General features: G+C 46.3%; 1 protein-coding gene across 4 annotated transcripts in view; it reads right to left on the bottom strand.

Moving 5' to 3' along the window:
- The window catches only part of Vps8 (vacuolar protein sorting 8), a 962,017-nt gene that overhangs the window by 691,409 nt on the left and 255,212 nt on the right, over positions 1-15,396 (bottom strand). For all 4 annotated transcript variants that reach the window (XM_070531351.1, XM_070531354.1, XM_070531353.1 and 1 more), the window contains exons 12-13: positions 14,231-14,353; positions 9,892-9,972 (exon numbers count right to left, since the gene is read on the bottom strand). In XM_070531351.1, coding sequence (XP_070387452.1) covers positions 9,892-9,972; positions 14,231-14,353 — 204 coding nt within the window. The remainder of the gene's footprint in view (positions 1-9,891; positions 9,973-14,230; positions 14,354-15,396) is intronic.

The raw sequence follows: 15,396 nt of genomic DNA, 5'->3' as shown, positions 1-15,396 counted from the left end.
GAGTTGTAGGGCTTGTGCCTGGCGACGTGGATAATATCACTGGCGGTCGAAACGGAGGACGTTGTGAGGCTGACTGGAACGATTTCATAGGTGACATCAGTGACTTCACGAACCACGCGATATGGGCCTTTCTAACAAGACAGGAGTTTTTCACAAAGAACTACTCGATGGCAAGGCGTCCAAAGGATGTTGGGATTGAGGTACAGTGCTCACGGAATGAAATGGGACCCAGAGCATTTAGTAGGACACTACATATGTCACGAGTACGGGCTCCCACGTACCAAGATGTGGAATCAGCTTTACTTCGCTGGCTGCAGAAAGCAAACACAGCCCAAGTTCCCATTAATAGAACGATACTGCGGGAGAAGGCCAACGACTTGGCTCTACAACTTGGGCATGAAGAGTTCAAGTGTAGCAATGGATGGTTCAGCCATTTTAAAGAGTGCAATAATTTGATTTTCGTAGCCATCTGTGGCGAGAGTGGCAACGCAAACGAGAGCGATGTCGACAACTGAAAGAAACACACGTTGCTCCATTGCTTAGCGCGTACGGTGCAGACAATCTGTATAACTTTGACGAGGCAGCCCTTTTTTACAAGATTCTGCCCACAAAAATGTTCACAGTGAAGGACACCATGGTCAAGGGTCGAAAGCAGGGCAAGGAAAAAATTACCGTTCTGTTCGGCATGAACATGTGGGGTAAACACAAGCTGCCACTACTTGTAGTTGGAAAGAGTGGCAAGCCTGGCTGCTTTAAAAATGCACGGCTGCCACCAAAGGATGAGCTTATCTACCAGCACAACAAGAAAGCCTGGGTCACAGGCGCAATATTTGAAGATTACGTTCAGCAGCTTGACCGCAAGTTCGCGGCCACAGGCAAGAATGTAGTCTTCGTTGTTGATGATTGCCCGGTGCCTGGTGACATGCCACACCTGAAAGCTATCGGGTTGGTATTTCTTCCTCCGAACACCACGTCGATCTCGTAGCCAATGGACCAAGGCGTCATTCACCACACGAGGAAGATTTACCGCCACCACCTGCTCAAGCCCATGCTCCTTTGCTAGGATAATGGCAAGGAGTATTCCATTGACCTCCTCAGGGGCAATATGTATTATTGTGTATGCATAGAAGCAAGTGGAACCCACTTTGATCATGCGGTGTTTTGAACACGCTAGCTTCTTGAAGGAAAGCACCATTGATGCTGATGCTGACTATTCATGTGCACTTGTTGAAGGAGGAGCCAAGTATTGCGACCGCATCAATGCACTCTAATAGCGAATCCGGTGCAGTCGGCTTCACCGAGTATCTGAACTTTGAAAATGATCAACAAACGAGCTACTCAGACTTGGAGAGTGAAGCTACCGCTGATGCGACCATGTGCGATGATAGCCACGATGCGACGCTAACAAGCCTTCCCTAGCACCCGCTCTCGGGGAAGTTATCAGATCGCAGAATGTTATCCGCAGTTTTGTTGAGTGCCACGGTAGAAATTCTCAAATGCTGCACATAGTTGGCCAACTAGAAAACATGACCCTTGGAGCCTCGAACTACAGGACGCGGCAAACCAGCATCTTTGATTACTTTAAGTAATTGAAAGATCGCCAAATAAAGGTAGCGCATTCCTGCAGCAAAATTTTTTTCTTGGGTTGCATTTTTTTGTGTGTTCAGTTAATTCGAAAACCCGCTTAATTTGAAGATTTTTTGCGGTCCCAATGACTTCGAATTTAAGACATTTTACTGTATACTGTGCTGAGGAAAGCGTATGTCACCTTGAAAAAGATCAGTACACTTGTCGAAACGTAGGCTCCCGATTCACCTTGTTCTTGTTTTGCTCATCGTCTTGAATTTCTATCTCCCACATTCCCCCTGTTTTCCTTAGATATCAAAAAGGCATTCGACACAGCTTCTCAGAATATATTGTTACATAAACTCAAAAGTTATGGCTTCAGCGACAGTTCACTTCAGTTGTTCTCGAGCTACTTGTCCTTGTGCAGACAAAAAGCGGCGATTAACAATAATGAGTTCACATACAGTACCATAGTATGCAGGGTACCTCAAGGATCCATAGCCGGCCCTGCACTTTTTTCATGGTACATAAATGATCTTCCCAAAACACTGGTGTATTCTAAAACTATAATGTACGAGGACAATACAGCCATAAAATTCACAGGAGATAGTCTGTCAGCACTGCAAGCCAACATAATGTCCGAGTGGACATAGCTAAGCTATTAGTTTATTGAAAACAAATTAATACTAAATTCTGAAAAATGAAGTACATTGTTTTTCGATCTAGAAGAAAGAACACTGATACATCAATAAAGCTCTATCTGCACAACAAGCCAACCAAACAAGTAGTTTCTTTTAAATATTTAGGTATGTTTTTGACCACACCTTCATTGGGAAGAACAAATCCATGTTTGCACAAAGGTGGCATATGGTTGTACCCTAATTTAAGCACGTCACTGCTTTAACCCTTTCTGTGCTTCAGACATTGCACTTTACTTTTTGCCATTCTCATATAAGCTATAGTATAGAATCATGGGGTGTAACATACACTGCAGTCCACTTATAACAATATCGAGAAAGACGAAAAATATGATCGTTATAACCGATGATCGTTATATCTGGACTGCAGTTATTAAAAAAAAAATTTTTATAAAAAACGCGGAACATACCTTTGCAGCTCCGAACTCGAATTCGCTACTTGCTCTAAAGAATAGATGATGTAGAAAGTAGGCTGTGAAAAACAAACTTTATTTCTAGTGCCAATGACCGTGTCAAGGGTTAGGCGCACCAAAATAGTCCGAAATCTGCACTTCCTTTTGCGGCAGCTTCAGCTTCACAACCGCGGTGTGCATGGATTCCAGCGGCCACGCAAACACTGGCGGTAATCCTTTAGCATGCACAAAAGCAATTAAGGAGTCGATCGACGACAGTGCACTTTGCGTGGACATCGAGGTCGGGGTAAAGGAGCCGCTGTCAATCTCGTTGTCACTGTCGCTGCTGCCGTCACCACCGTTGCACAACTTTGCCGTCTGTCGAGACAGCAGATCTTAGGCGATCGCCTCGTCGGTAAGCTCATCGCAGAACGAGGCAGCACTGTCTGCAGTCAAAAACTCCTCCTTCGACGCACCACTTGTGTCACCAGTAGGAATGAGCTCCCAGAGCTCGGTTATGTCAGCGACTTCCACCGTGTTGGTCTCAGTGGGTTGGGGAAGTTCGTCCTTACGCACAAAGGCCGCCTTTTTGAAGCAATTGGTGATGAACCACTGGTAAAGCGCCTCTTCAACATCGGCGTACAAAGGGTCTCTAACCCTTTTCCACTGATCGGCATGGCCGCTGATAGCTCCTGCCTTCACAATCGCGGTGCTCCCAGTTTTCAAGATGGTTGATATCGTTAAATGGGTGAGCTCATACTTCTTCACAAGGGCGCTCACTTTGAAGCCGCATCAAGAGCCCTGCAAAATATCCATCTTCGTGTCAAGCGACACAGCTCTGCACTTTGTCGGCGCCATCTTCGAAGTGGGTTGAACCATTCGTTGCACGCTGCTTCGGTGGCGTCAGCCTGCTATCGTGAGAGAGAGACGCAGGACGGGCTCCACCGCGCCGCTTTGCTTGTCGCCAATTTTTTTTTTTTTTTTAAATCTTTCTCTCTCTTTCGGAGCGACTGTGGCCGACGCCCATGAAGCAGCTACCACCATCTTGTGGCGCGTTGTGCCTACTCAGGTACTCTCTGGTGCGCAGTCGGGGCGGGACGTGCTGCGCGGTAATGGCGGCAGATACGAACTTACGGGGGTAAACATTGCCTTGTCTCGACGTCGTTCGTTTCAGGGAACTAAGCAATGCAAATGTTACGATTATTTAGCACGAAAAACGCTGTCCAGAAAATTTTGATCGTTATATCCGATATGCAGTGAATAACCTATCGTTATAAATGGTTTTTTTCCCCATAGACCTAATGCATAAAATGACACTCTCATGTCTACCCATCGTTATAACCGATATATAGCGTTATGTGTGGTATCATTATAAGTGGACTGCACTGTATATGTCATATCTAGAACCACTACTACGACTACAAAAGAGAGCGCTAAGCATAATAAGTGGTGACTGTGTGAATGCTAAGAACACTATATTTCAGGAACAACGTACACTATCAGTTTCGGCACTTTATAATTATAAGATTGCCCATTTTGTTACCAAAACAATAGGCACCAGCTTTCCCCTCTCCTCCGCTCTTTTAACCTAACCATCACATAACACTAGACATGCATCAAATGACAACTTTAATTTGCCTACATGCTGTAATTTACATGGAAAATGATTAATTGAATTTCACGGGACAAAAGTTTGGAATCAACTACCCTAGCCTAGTAGTTAAAAGTAGCATAGAACTGTTGTGGCGGGTGGCAGAGTAAAGGAGACGATCCAAGAGCACGTACCGCACTGTTTTATTTCAGTGACAGCGAACTATATATATATGCTGCTTGCCTATGACGTAACATAAAAAGAACGAATCATGTTTGACACGTGTGGCACAGCACTTCATATCACTTCTCCCTTTCTTTTAAAACTGAAGTCTTTGCACGGGTCTTCGTTGTCGGCTAGACCTCCGTAAGACCGGCGGACTTGGGGGACAGAGAGCCTGGTCGGCTGGGAGGGACGTTGGAGGTGTTGTCGAAGTAACAGGCGCAGCGCCAGTTGCTTCTGGAGTGGCCAGGCTGCACCGGCCTTCTGGCGTTGACGTGGGCCGATTCTTGTTGTCCGGGCTGGGTTGAAGCGAGTCGGGAGCCTCCGCTTTTGGGGTCACGGGTGACGGAGGCATGCGACGGAAAATTTGGTCGACGTGACGTCTGGCTAGGCCATCCGGAGTGTCGACCGTTACAAGGCGTGAACCCTCTGTGCTCTTGACGATGCCTGGACGCCAACGCTTCCCTTAGCCAAAGTTGCGCACCCACACCTGGTCGCCGGACTGGAACCTGGGAGGCTGCGAGCAAGTTCGAGGTAGAGACGGGACGCAAGTATCCAAGCGCGAACAAATTTGGTAGTTCAGCAGCATCTCTGGAGACTTGCTGCACGGTAGTGGGGTACATTGATAGCCTAGGAGCACTCACGCTAGTTTTGTTTCGAGATTGTTCACCATCGAGTGCTTAAGAAGGCCATCCTTTATTGTGCGGACCGCACGCTCTGCCAGACCATTAGATTGTGGGTGGTACGGTGCACTACGTAGATGAGTTATGTTGTTGACAGTCATGAACTGGGAAAACTGCCGACTTGCAAACTGAGGCCCGTTATCTGATACAACTGTTTGCGGCAAGCCAAAACGCGCAAACAATTCTCGAAACCGCGCGATTGTGACTTCTGTGGTCGCCGACTTGACGGGAAGTGCCTCAATCCATTTAGTATGCGAGTCGACGACTATCAGCAGCATGCGTCCCTCTATCGGTCCGGCGTAATCAATGTGAAGCCTTGACCATTTGGTTCCCGTTTCTGGCCAACAGATAGGAACCTGTCGATGGGGCATTGGCTGAGCTTGTACACATGAGATGCACGAACGTGCGAGACTTTCGATCTCACCATCCAACCCAGGCCACCAGAACAGCGTCTGAGCCAGTCTTTTCATCGCAGATGCACCCTGGTGTGACCGATGTAGCTCAGTGAGCATGGAGACTCGCGCTTTGCGAGGTACGACGATGCGATGACCCAAGGAGAGCAGGCCTTCTACGCTTGACAGTTCCAGTCTTCTGCAAAAATAAGGTTGAAGGTGATTTTGACACGGTGACAAGCGTTTAGGCCATCCATTCAGTACAAAGTGCTGCACAACGCTAAGGTTTTCATCGCCGTTCGTCAGCACCCGTATGGCATCCGCTGGCACGAACGAGCTGTCAAGGGTCTCTGAAGACAACACGTATTCTGGTAAGGTGCCCGATCGACAAAAGTCTGTTATCGGCACGGGCAAGCGGCTGAGTGCGTCCGCGTTGGCGTTTTCCTTGCCGGCCTTGTACTCTATGCGGTAGCTATCTTGGCTTAGAAACAGAGCCCATCTCTGAATACGTGCCGACGCCATTGGGGGCACAGGTCGATCTTCTCGTAGAAGTCCCACCAGGGTTTGGTGGTCGGTGACCAATACAAACTCGCGGCCCAGCAGGTAGTCTCGAAATTTTGTTACTCCGAATACCAGTGCGAGCGCTTCCTTCTCGAGCTGAGAATAATTCTTTTCGGCGTGTGTTAACGTGCGTGAACGGAAGGCAATGGGCTTATCTACTTTTCCAATTCGGTGCGAGATTACGGCACCTAAACCTGAAGGTGACGCATCGCATTCCAAACGCACTGGTTGGCTGGGATCGAAATACGTCAGAACAGGCGAACTCGGAAGTGTTTGTTCAGCCTTGCGATACGAATTTTCCTGCGCCGTTCCCCAGTGCCATTTACGCTCTTTTTCAAGCAGAAGATACAACGGGGCCAGCATCGTTGACATGTGTGGCAAGAACAGGTGATAATAAGTCAACAGACCCAAAAACGAGCGCAGTTCGCTCACATTGGTAGGCCGTGGCGAGTCGCGTATTGCTGCCAGGTTCTTTTCAAGCGGATGCAAGTCGTCTTTGTCAATGCGATGGCCCAGGTAGACGATTGAGTCTTTGCGAAAATGACATTTTTCGGCCTTCAGCTTGATACCATTTTCTTGAAGCCTGCGCAAAACGTCCCGAAGTACTGAGCCATTATCGTCTTGACGTTCCGCAATCAATACATCGTCCAAATACACCTGCACGGCTGGAAGACCGGCCAGGACCGTTTCCATGCGCCGCTGAAAAATCGCGGCAGCTGAGGCAACTCCAAACGGAAGACGGTTACAGCAGAACAACCCCTTGTGAGTGTTTATCACGGCCAACTTCCATCACGGCCATCACGGCCATCACGGCCAATCTGCTGACGTCGATTGAACCGTAGCGAGAAACCCGGACGGCAAAAGCGAGAACGCTTGGATTAAGTCCCTTCCGCAAAGGCTGGGACCCAAGCAGCCTGTAACTATCAATGTGGCAGGTACAGTCTTCCCCGCAAAATGGGCTTCAAGGTGCAGTTCACCGACAATGGGTAGCTTGCCCAAGTAACAGCTGAGCGTGCGTTTGCATTTCGATATGCGTGGCCAAGTCAGACGGTGCTTTAGATACACCTCCTGCGGAATGATAGAAAACGGTGATCCGGTGTCAATAATCATGTTCAAGGGCACGCCACCCCAGCGGATAACTCTGCGGAACGCCTGGAGCAAAGATTTCTTTTCCCGCGATTCCTGCAATGTGAAGACTGATGAAATATCGCCTTCCTCCGTTTCGGACCCAGCGCTCTCAAAATGAACTGCGTTAGCAACGCCATTGCGCCTATGACCAGGCCGGAGGCCCGACTGGGAGCGGCATTTTCTTGCGAAATGACCAGTCTTGCGACAGCGAAAACACTCTCCCTTTTTGTGCACCAGTATGGCTTTGTTTATCTTTGGTGAAGGTCTGATATCGGCGCGATTTACTCGCTACAATGCACACCGCTGCCTCCTTATCAGGTCTAGTCATGGCGCTTACTTCCAGTGCGGCTGTCTCTGCCGCTATGGCAATCGTTTCAGCTTGGGCAAGTGTGAGCTCAGTTTTTTCAAGCAGCGTCTGCTGCACCGCCCGATTTCGGATGCCACAAACAATGCGGTCCCGTAACATACGGTCCAAACTAGTGCCGAAGTGACAATTATCCGCAAGCTTGCGTAGCTCGACAACATAGTCCCGGACAGATTCGCTTGCAGCCTGATCCCTTGTAAAGAACTTGTAACTTGCGGCAACCTCATTAGTCTTCGGTGCATAGTGGTTATTAAGAATGGTAAGTGCGTCCTTGTAACTCAGGCCATTTACTTTCTGGGGGGCGCAGTGTCCAGCAAGAACGCCTACCGCCTTCGTTGACAGTGTCGAAACCAAGAGCGCCCTTTTCTTATCATCTGTCTTAATATCACTTGCTTAAAAAAATGCCTCCAGTCGAGTCAAGTAAATATCCCACTTATCTTGATGTTCGTTGAAACATTGGGTACCGAGGTTCGTAGCCAGGGCCATGACCGCCGATGCTCCGTAGACTCGAGCACTTTCAGTACCCAGCAGGACTCCCAGCGCTACCAAGACGCCGCTATTCGTGGCGGGGGCTCTGCGGGGTGGTCATCCTCGTCGCCACTGTTGTGGCCGGTGGCAGAGTAACGGAGACAATCCAAGAGCACGTACCGCACTGTTTTATTTCAGTGACAGCGAACTATATATATAGGCTGCTTGCCTATGACGTAACATAAAAAGAACGAATCATCTTTGACACGTGTGGCACAGCACTTCATATCGAGAACTTTATACAGTAGTGTGAAACAACTGTATTTGCAATATCAAGATTTGTAAACAGTCCTTTTCACATGCTGTTGTCAGTGTATTCTACTTATTTTACCTGTTATATGTTGTAATGATGTGATTATAAACATGCCTTGTTATGTTCTTTCTTTTATCAGGCTTCATTATTTGTATACATATATATTTGCACTGCTAACCTGTTCAATGTATTTTCCACTAGAACAACCACTCACCAATGCAGGCTATCGGTCCAGATAGTTTGCAACCACCCCTTGTGATTTATCAATAAATCGAATGAATGAATGTAGAGCAGCTCACTGCGATGGCATGCAGATGCCTCAAATCCATCGTTGCACGCCTGCACTGCAGACAATTGTAGGTTGCCGAGATCTTTGGCAGATGAAATGATCACCATAAAGAAACCAAACAAGGTGGGAAGCATCACATTGGCAGTTCTATGGGTGCTCTTCATGCACCCAGTCTCAGTTATATTTAAGCAGGAAAATGTAAATTTTCATAGCCAATTATCTTAAGAATAGATAGCGTTTCTAAATCTATGTAAGTTACTTTTACTTTCTGCGGCACCCACCTCCAATACTACCATTGCAATATTGGCTTTAATAGCAGTAATTAAGAAGTTAACCAATCTTAGTAACTAGCAAACAGACTGCAATAGATACTCAACTATCTTTAGTCCGAATAGTGAAGAAAGCATAATTGCATCGAGGTAATCCTATTTTTAAAAATCTGCTTTCATTTAAATGAGACTACATGGTAAAATAAGGCTAAAAGAAAATCCGAGGACACCTAAGCACTTCTTAGAAGTTGTAAACGCGAAAGCATTAATGTCCAATTGAACGCCGTTGAGCAGTCCGAGTTTTGTGCTGCCCAAGCCAGCAAGCAGCAGCAGCAGACTGCAGTGCCAATGAAGCATGCCATCAACGTCCTGCACGACAAGGGACAGAGGAAACAACAGTGGCCACCAAGGCCGGCAGGAGCGTAGCAGCTAAGCCCAGTGGGGGTGAGAGAGAGGCACGTAGCGGTGATACCCTCTCACCCTCAAGCAGCACCTGGCGTGCTACCACAGAAGTATGTGTTCCCTTTGCCTGCTGTGCTCCATCGAGGCACGCTTGTGGCATGGCGTCGTAGCCATTGGGAATTTAGGTGCCGTTTCACTGTTACAGACAACAGACGCTGGCTTTCTCACTCAATGGGCCATCTGATGCTTTTGCATCAAAAGCTTTAGAGCTTTGCAATTATTTGTTTATAAAGAGCAATATACGCCATTTTATGACATTCTCAAAAGCCTGGTATGAAGCCTAAATCTTGCACAGGTAACTTTTCCCCCTTCCAGGGGGCACATAAAGATAACCAGATATAAGGTATTGAAAAACTAAAATTATATTTGGAATAGAAGAATATGAACTCTATTTTATGGATAAACTTAATCCAGTTAGCTGTATTATCTAAGAAAGTGGATCTCTAAGGTGCACCTCCCTTTAAACACTGCATATTGCATAAGAGGAACTTACAGTAAAATTCTGGACTGTGTACTGCACTTGTATCTTCTGTAAGGGCACAAAAATGATCTTGTCCAAGCTGGGAATGTTGACCTGCGAAACATGTTTATTCCAGAAAAACTGTGTGCTCATCACAAAACAGTAGTCACAAAATAAGCTATCTTTAAAAATGGCAAAATGAGCAGACTCAGTTAGAAAGAAGTGACTCAGTTAGAAAGAAGTGAACAGGTGCTGGAGCAGACTCAGTTAGAAAGAAGTGAACAGGTGCTGCATATGTGTACCCAGCTGAAATATAGTTGGCTCGAGTTGAACAACAAGAACAAATATTGTAAGTATTGTATTGTCGCAAGGTGCAGAACCCGCAAGGTTTTCCACCTTGCGGGTTTCCGCAGAACTATTAGGTCAAACACTTGCCTTTGCTTCGTATTGGCGACAAATTCGACTTCGCCCTGCCATCTGCTAGCCGCCTGGTTAGCTCAGATGGTAGAGCGGCTGCCCCGGAAAGGCTGTGGTCCCGAGTTCGAGTCCCAGACCAGGACAAATTTTTCTTCAACTCTAAGGCTTTTCTTTCGAGGAACCCGTATGGGTTTCCTCTGTAGCAACTGCTATGAATGGGTGAATGTCTGATTTTCCCTTTATTTATATATAGCTTCATGCCATATCGATATCTTCACATCGGCGGTACGAATTAAGTGAAGCCAGCCACACTCCGCCCCGAACACATCTCGGAAGCTCAAGATTACGCAACCACCAGTACTGAACAAGCAGGAAGGCAGCACACAAGATGCCACGTAATCTTGGCATGCCCACACTTTGCACACACACGGCACATTACCTCTAAAACAGGGTACATGGGCTGCGTATGCGCTCAGCCACGCTGACACACATGCGCAGCATGCACATTGATGTGGCTTCACCCTTCCAAGCGCCCTCTGCATTTGTGCTTGGAGGCCATTCTGATCTCTGAGGCTCATTGTTCTGCCGGGCCGAAGCACCACCGTGATTTCGGGACGAAAAGTGGAAACACTATGCGTTAACTGATACGTACGCAATAAGCTGGCACAGTTTACACGGTTACAAAACCGTATAAACCGTGATATCGGGACGAATAGTGGAAACACTATGCGTTAACTGATACGTACGTACGCAATAAGCTGGCACAGTTTATATGGTTACAAAACACATTATGTTCAATGGCCACTGAGTGAGGGATTTGACTTTACTACTTTTAAAATGAAACTGCTGTTTAAACGGGTACAGTTTAACCCTTTCACTGTCACGGACATACCGGTACGTCATCGCGCTTCCCCCCCCCCCCCCACAGTGTCACTGACGTACCGGTACGTTCTCTATCGTGCGTTCAAAATTTCGCGCCTGAGCGCAAAGCTGGCGCTCCTGGATTGGCCACGCTATCTGTTGACTCTTTCTACAAGTTTGTATATTCGCCCCGACATGTCTAAGTCCATGTATTGAAGAGTACGGTGCGACTGCTACTCCCCACTTTCTCTTTGCTGAGTGGCGCGGTGGCTCCGCGTTCGCTGGATCATGTGTCGCGCGCATATGGTTATGGGTTCAAGGGTTGTTCTGCCTTCTCTGCTGGTTTGAAGGTTTTAATTTTTCTTCTGTTGGTGTGTCTGCTATGGCGCGTCAAGTTTAGGCGCACGTGCCCTTGCCTCTTCACAAAGAGCGACTCGATTGCTGCTTTCGCTCTCTCGCCGCACCCTCGCTTCCGACTTGCAGCAGTAAACGTAAAGCCCTTCAAACTTTGTTTAGCTTTTTTCCATCTCCCTCTGTATTCATGATCACGCAACGTCCCATTTCTCTTGTGCGGGCGACTGAAAGCACATCCTCCTCCCTGCGCGCGGTTACTTTCGGATGGCTGAGCGCGCGGGACCTTCGTCTGCTCATTCGAGCGGTGGCTCAATTCCGATTCAGAATACGAGCCGAGCTCAGATTCGGACTCGAACAGAGTCGCATGCGAGGAAGAGGGTTCCGCATCATCAGATTCGAATGTTGAACGGATATTATAGTCAGGCTGATGATGATGATGATGTTTACTAACAACAGCTGCAGAACACTGAAATGTGCATATTGCATTGACTATGTTATTTCTATACCAATCATAATCAAAAATAAATTGCTATGTTCATTCCCTGTTATGCTCGTTCCCTGAAACCAAGCCGACACTGGGGGTGCGCCACGGTCAGAAAGGTCCGACAGCGAAAGGGTTAACAAGGTCTTACTGTACATAGTTTTCTATGGACAAGACATAAATAGTTAAATAGCCATACAGTCGACTTCCATTAATTCGGCCAAGGCAGAACTGACGAAATTGATCGAATTATGTGATAGGTCGAATTCAACAAAATGCAAAATAAATGTCAAAACACACTGCTAAGTCATTTGGCAGTAGTTTCCATGTCCCAAATCAAAATGCGCATCGCTTTCTATGTGTCCAAAGTAGAATACTGATGTAAAAATAACATTGAAGCTTCTAAACAAATTACACATCAAATGCACGCTCAATTTCTTGGCAAAAAAAAATTAGCAAAGGTCTAACATATGTTGTACAGTGGCGGCCAGTTTCCTAAAGTCAGCTTTGCCTCAATAAAACTTTCTTAAGCCTAGACCTTATGTATACTTGTGGAGGTGTGCAAGCTCACACCCACGCACCCACACATACGCAGACAGTGAGGCACAGCTCGTACACATACAAACTCGGTGTGACCCTGGTGATCAGCTCCTCTCTGTTATCACGTGCTCAGGCTGCCTCACATCAGCAAGCCTGGCCAGCCTGGCTACGACATGGTACAAGCAACTCTCAATGAGGCAGATTTATGTCATGCAAGAAAGTGCAGTGCAAGAAAGTGCAGTTTCTTTCCTATTTGCGATGATTTAATAACTCTAAAATAAGAACTATGGACGCTATGGGCATACCGGATTCTTCTCGAGATCAAGCTGTGAAGCGCTGTGTGAGAAGGACGGAGAAGCAACGCAAGCGGCAGCAGGCCGACCGCGAGTCAACTGACTCCGAAGTCCTCGCATCTGCTGATCACTTTCAAGATATGGTGCGCGCCGCTGTCCAAACTACGCAGTTGCTACCAGAGTACAAGCGCACCCCCCCCCCCCCCTGCTGCCTTCCCGCTTTCCCCCCTTGTGCACGATTTAGCTCACTGCCGTACGCTTTCACTTGCACATACAGCATATAATGCGTGGGGACGATGTTATCGCCCTTGGACTCTATATAGAACATCCCGGCGACCACGACAGCAGAACTGTGCCTGGAGTGTCCAGCTCATTGCTATTGCAATTCTTTAGGAATGGCACTCCTTTAGGAATGGCACTTTAGGAATGGCTTGCGAGTGACTCGCATTCATGAAGTGAAACGTTACTGTATTCTTCTTTAAATCGTTTACTGAATGAACAAGTGCACCTTGTACACCAATGTGACTTATACACTTTTTTTTTTTTCAGAAAGACTGCCATTTTGAGGGGGGTGCAACTTATACAAAGGTGTGGCGTATAAACCAGAAAATACGATACTTGTATTTCGTCTGCCTAGTCTTTGTGCTGTTATCACAGAACAGATACACCTTCATAATGTGGAACATAACCATCCCAAGCACAGCTCAATGAGGGTGAGTGAGGTGCAGTAATCAAAAACATAATTGCTGTAGCCACAAGAAGATAGGCACAATGCATAATTTTTAGGCATTGGATAAGCTTGGAAAGATTACTCATCCTTAGGCCAGTAAATGGTGCGACAAAAAGCAAGTGTTATGATGGTTGGTTTTACATGGGACAAATAATAGGTTGTGCGAGTGCATATATAACGTCAAAAATAAAAGGGACAGTGGTTTCTCATGCAGTGAAAGCCATTGTTGAATAACTGCACACAAATCACAAGAAGTGAGTATCAGTTAACGTGAAAGATTATATTAGGCATAAGGGACAGTGTGTAGCAGTGCACTGATTCTTTTTTTTTTTTTTTTGCCTGGTAAAGAGCTAGCATATTTAGCTGGTGGAGTAAGACTGAGAGCTGACAAAAAGAAAAAAACTGTCATCCACACAACAGAAATTACAAAGAAAACCCTTTCTCAGAAAAGGTTCAAGAAAATGCAACACTAGTGAAAAGAAGCTTGTTGCACAACTGTTTGTTGAACAGTTTGTTGACTGATGTGACAGACAGCTCAAATTGTCACTGATACTGAAGACCACTACGAATCAGATACCCCAAATTTACTCCCACATATTTAAACTAATCAAGACTCTTGTGCATTGTGAACAAGGAACCTCCATAGGTTCAAAGATACTCACTCAGCCAGCGACTGCAAGGTGAAACGCATCTCACCTGGAAAAAAAAGATGGTGCTATGGCGACCAAACGCCAGTACAGGGTCAATGATCCGTGCTGAAGCTGACACCTGGATAACCACAAACTGCCAGCTCAGCAGCGGTAGTGTGTTTGGGTCTGCCTGCAACACAGCAAGCCAATAAAATATGTACAAAATGTGCCTTCACCCAGACCAGCCTTACTGTGTTATGTGCTTACAGGCTTGTTACGTGGTTCCAGGAGCAAAAAAATATGAGCTTCAACTGATTGAAAGTAAGAATGTGCCTACATATGTAAGAAAGGAAAACACATGAAAGCATTATAGGTCATATCATGACACTTAAGCCATTACTGTACTCTATAAGAATTTGTAGTGATCGGTATTGAAGGAGCTGTGCTCACACTGCATTTCTGCGGTGTCTGCAATAATACTGTTTCAAGTCATGACAGTATTGGTACGTGTACTTGTTTTTATTTCCCCAAATTACACCAGTTATCAAGTTGTCGCTCAGTACACCTAGAGTATCCAAGAGTTGACGTGACTTAAACAGGAAAGTGGCCATGACAGATAAGATTGTGGCACGCGTTGCATATAGTTGGTCTGTTCAATTCGATTACACTTTTTTTCATGAGTTCACTGCACAGTTCCAAGCTTGTGCAGTGCAAATTCAGTAGCCCATTGAGGTCTTCTGCGTTCATGCCTTTCGTTGCTGGCATTGTCCAAGTGCATGCTGCGATTTTATTGTGAATTCACAGTTGAGTCAAATCCGTAGCTCCTGGGTCATTAGGATAGTGGCTTTATACCAGCATTCTGACAGCTGATGACAATGATGAATTTAGCGTCTTCTGGCACAAGAGCTATATATGGCCAAAGAGTGCCAGGCGAGCGTTAATGAGTTGGCAATAGAGTAATGAATTACATAAAGTAGATGAGATGTGGCTCTAAAGGGGCCTAAAAACAGGCACAGTAAAGTGCATAAAGTGTATATGAAATAAAATTATGGCAATTACTAACGATGCGTACTAGGAACATGAGAGATAAATTGACAAATTTTACTATGTCGGCCTTTTGCAGTGCCAAAAGTTTGCAAGAAGCCCTACTGCCTTAGCAGGGCCCTTGAACACAAGGGACTGGAGGCACATGCTGTACAAAGTGATACTATCATAGCAAAACCCTCAGATGAG

This window comes from Dermacentor albipictus, chromosome 1, assembly GCF_038994185.2.
Source record: "Dermacentor albipictus isolate Rhodes 1998 colony chromosome 1, USDA_Dalb.pri_finalv2, whole genome shotgun sequence".
NCBI lineage: Eukaryota > Metazoa > Arthropoda > Arachnida > Ixodida > Ixodidae > Dermacentor > Dermacentor albipictus.
This window is presented reverse-complemented; position numbering and strand designations above follow the sequence as displayed.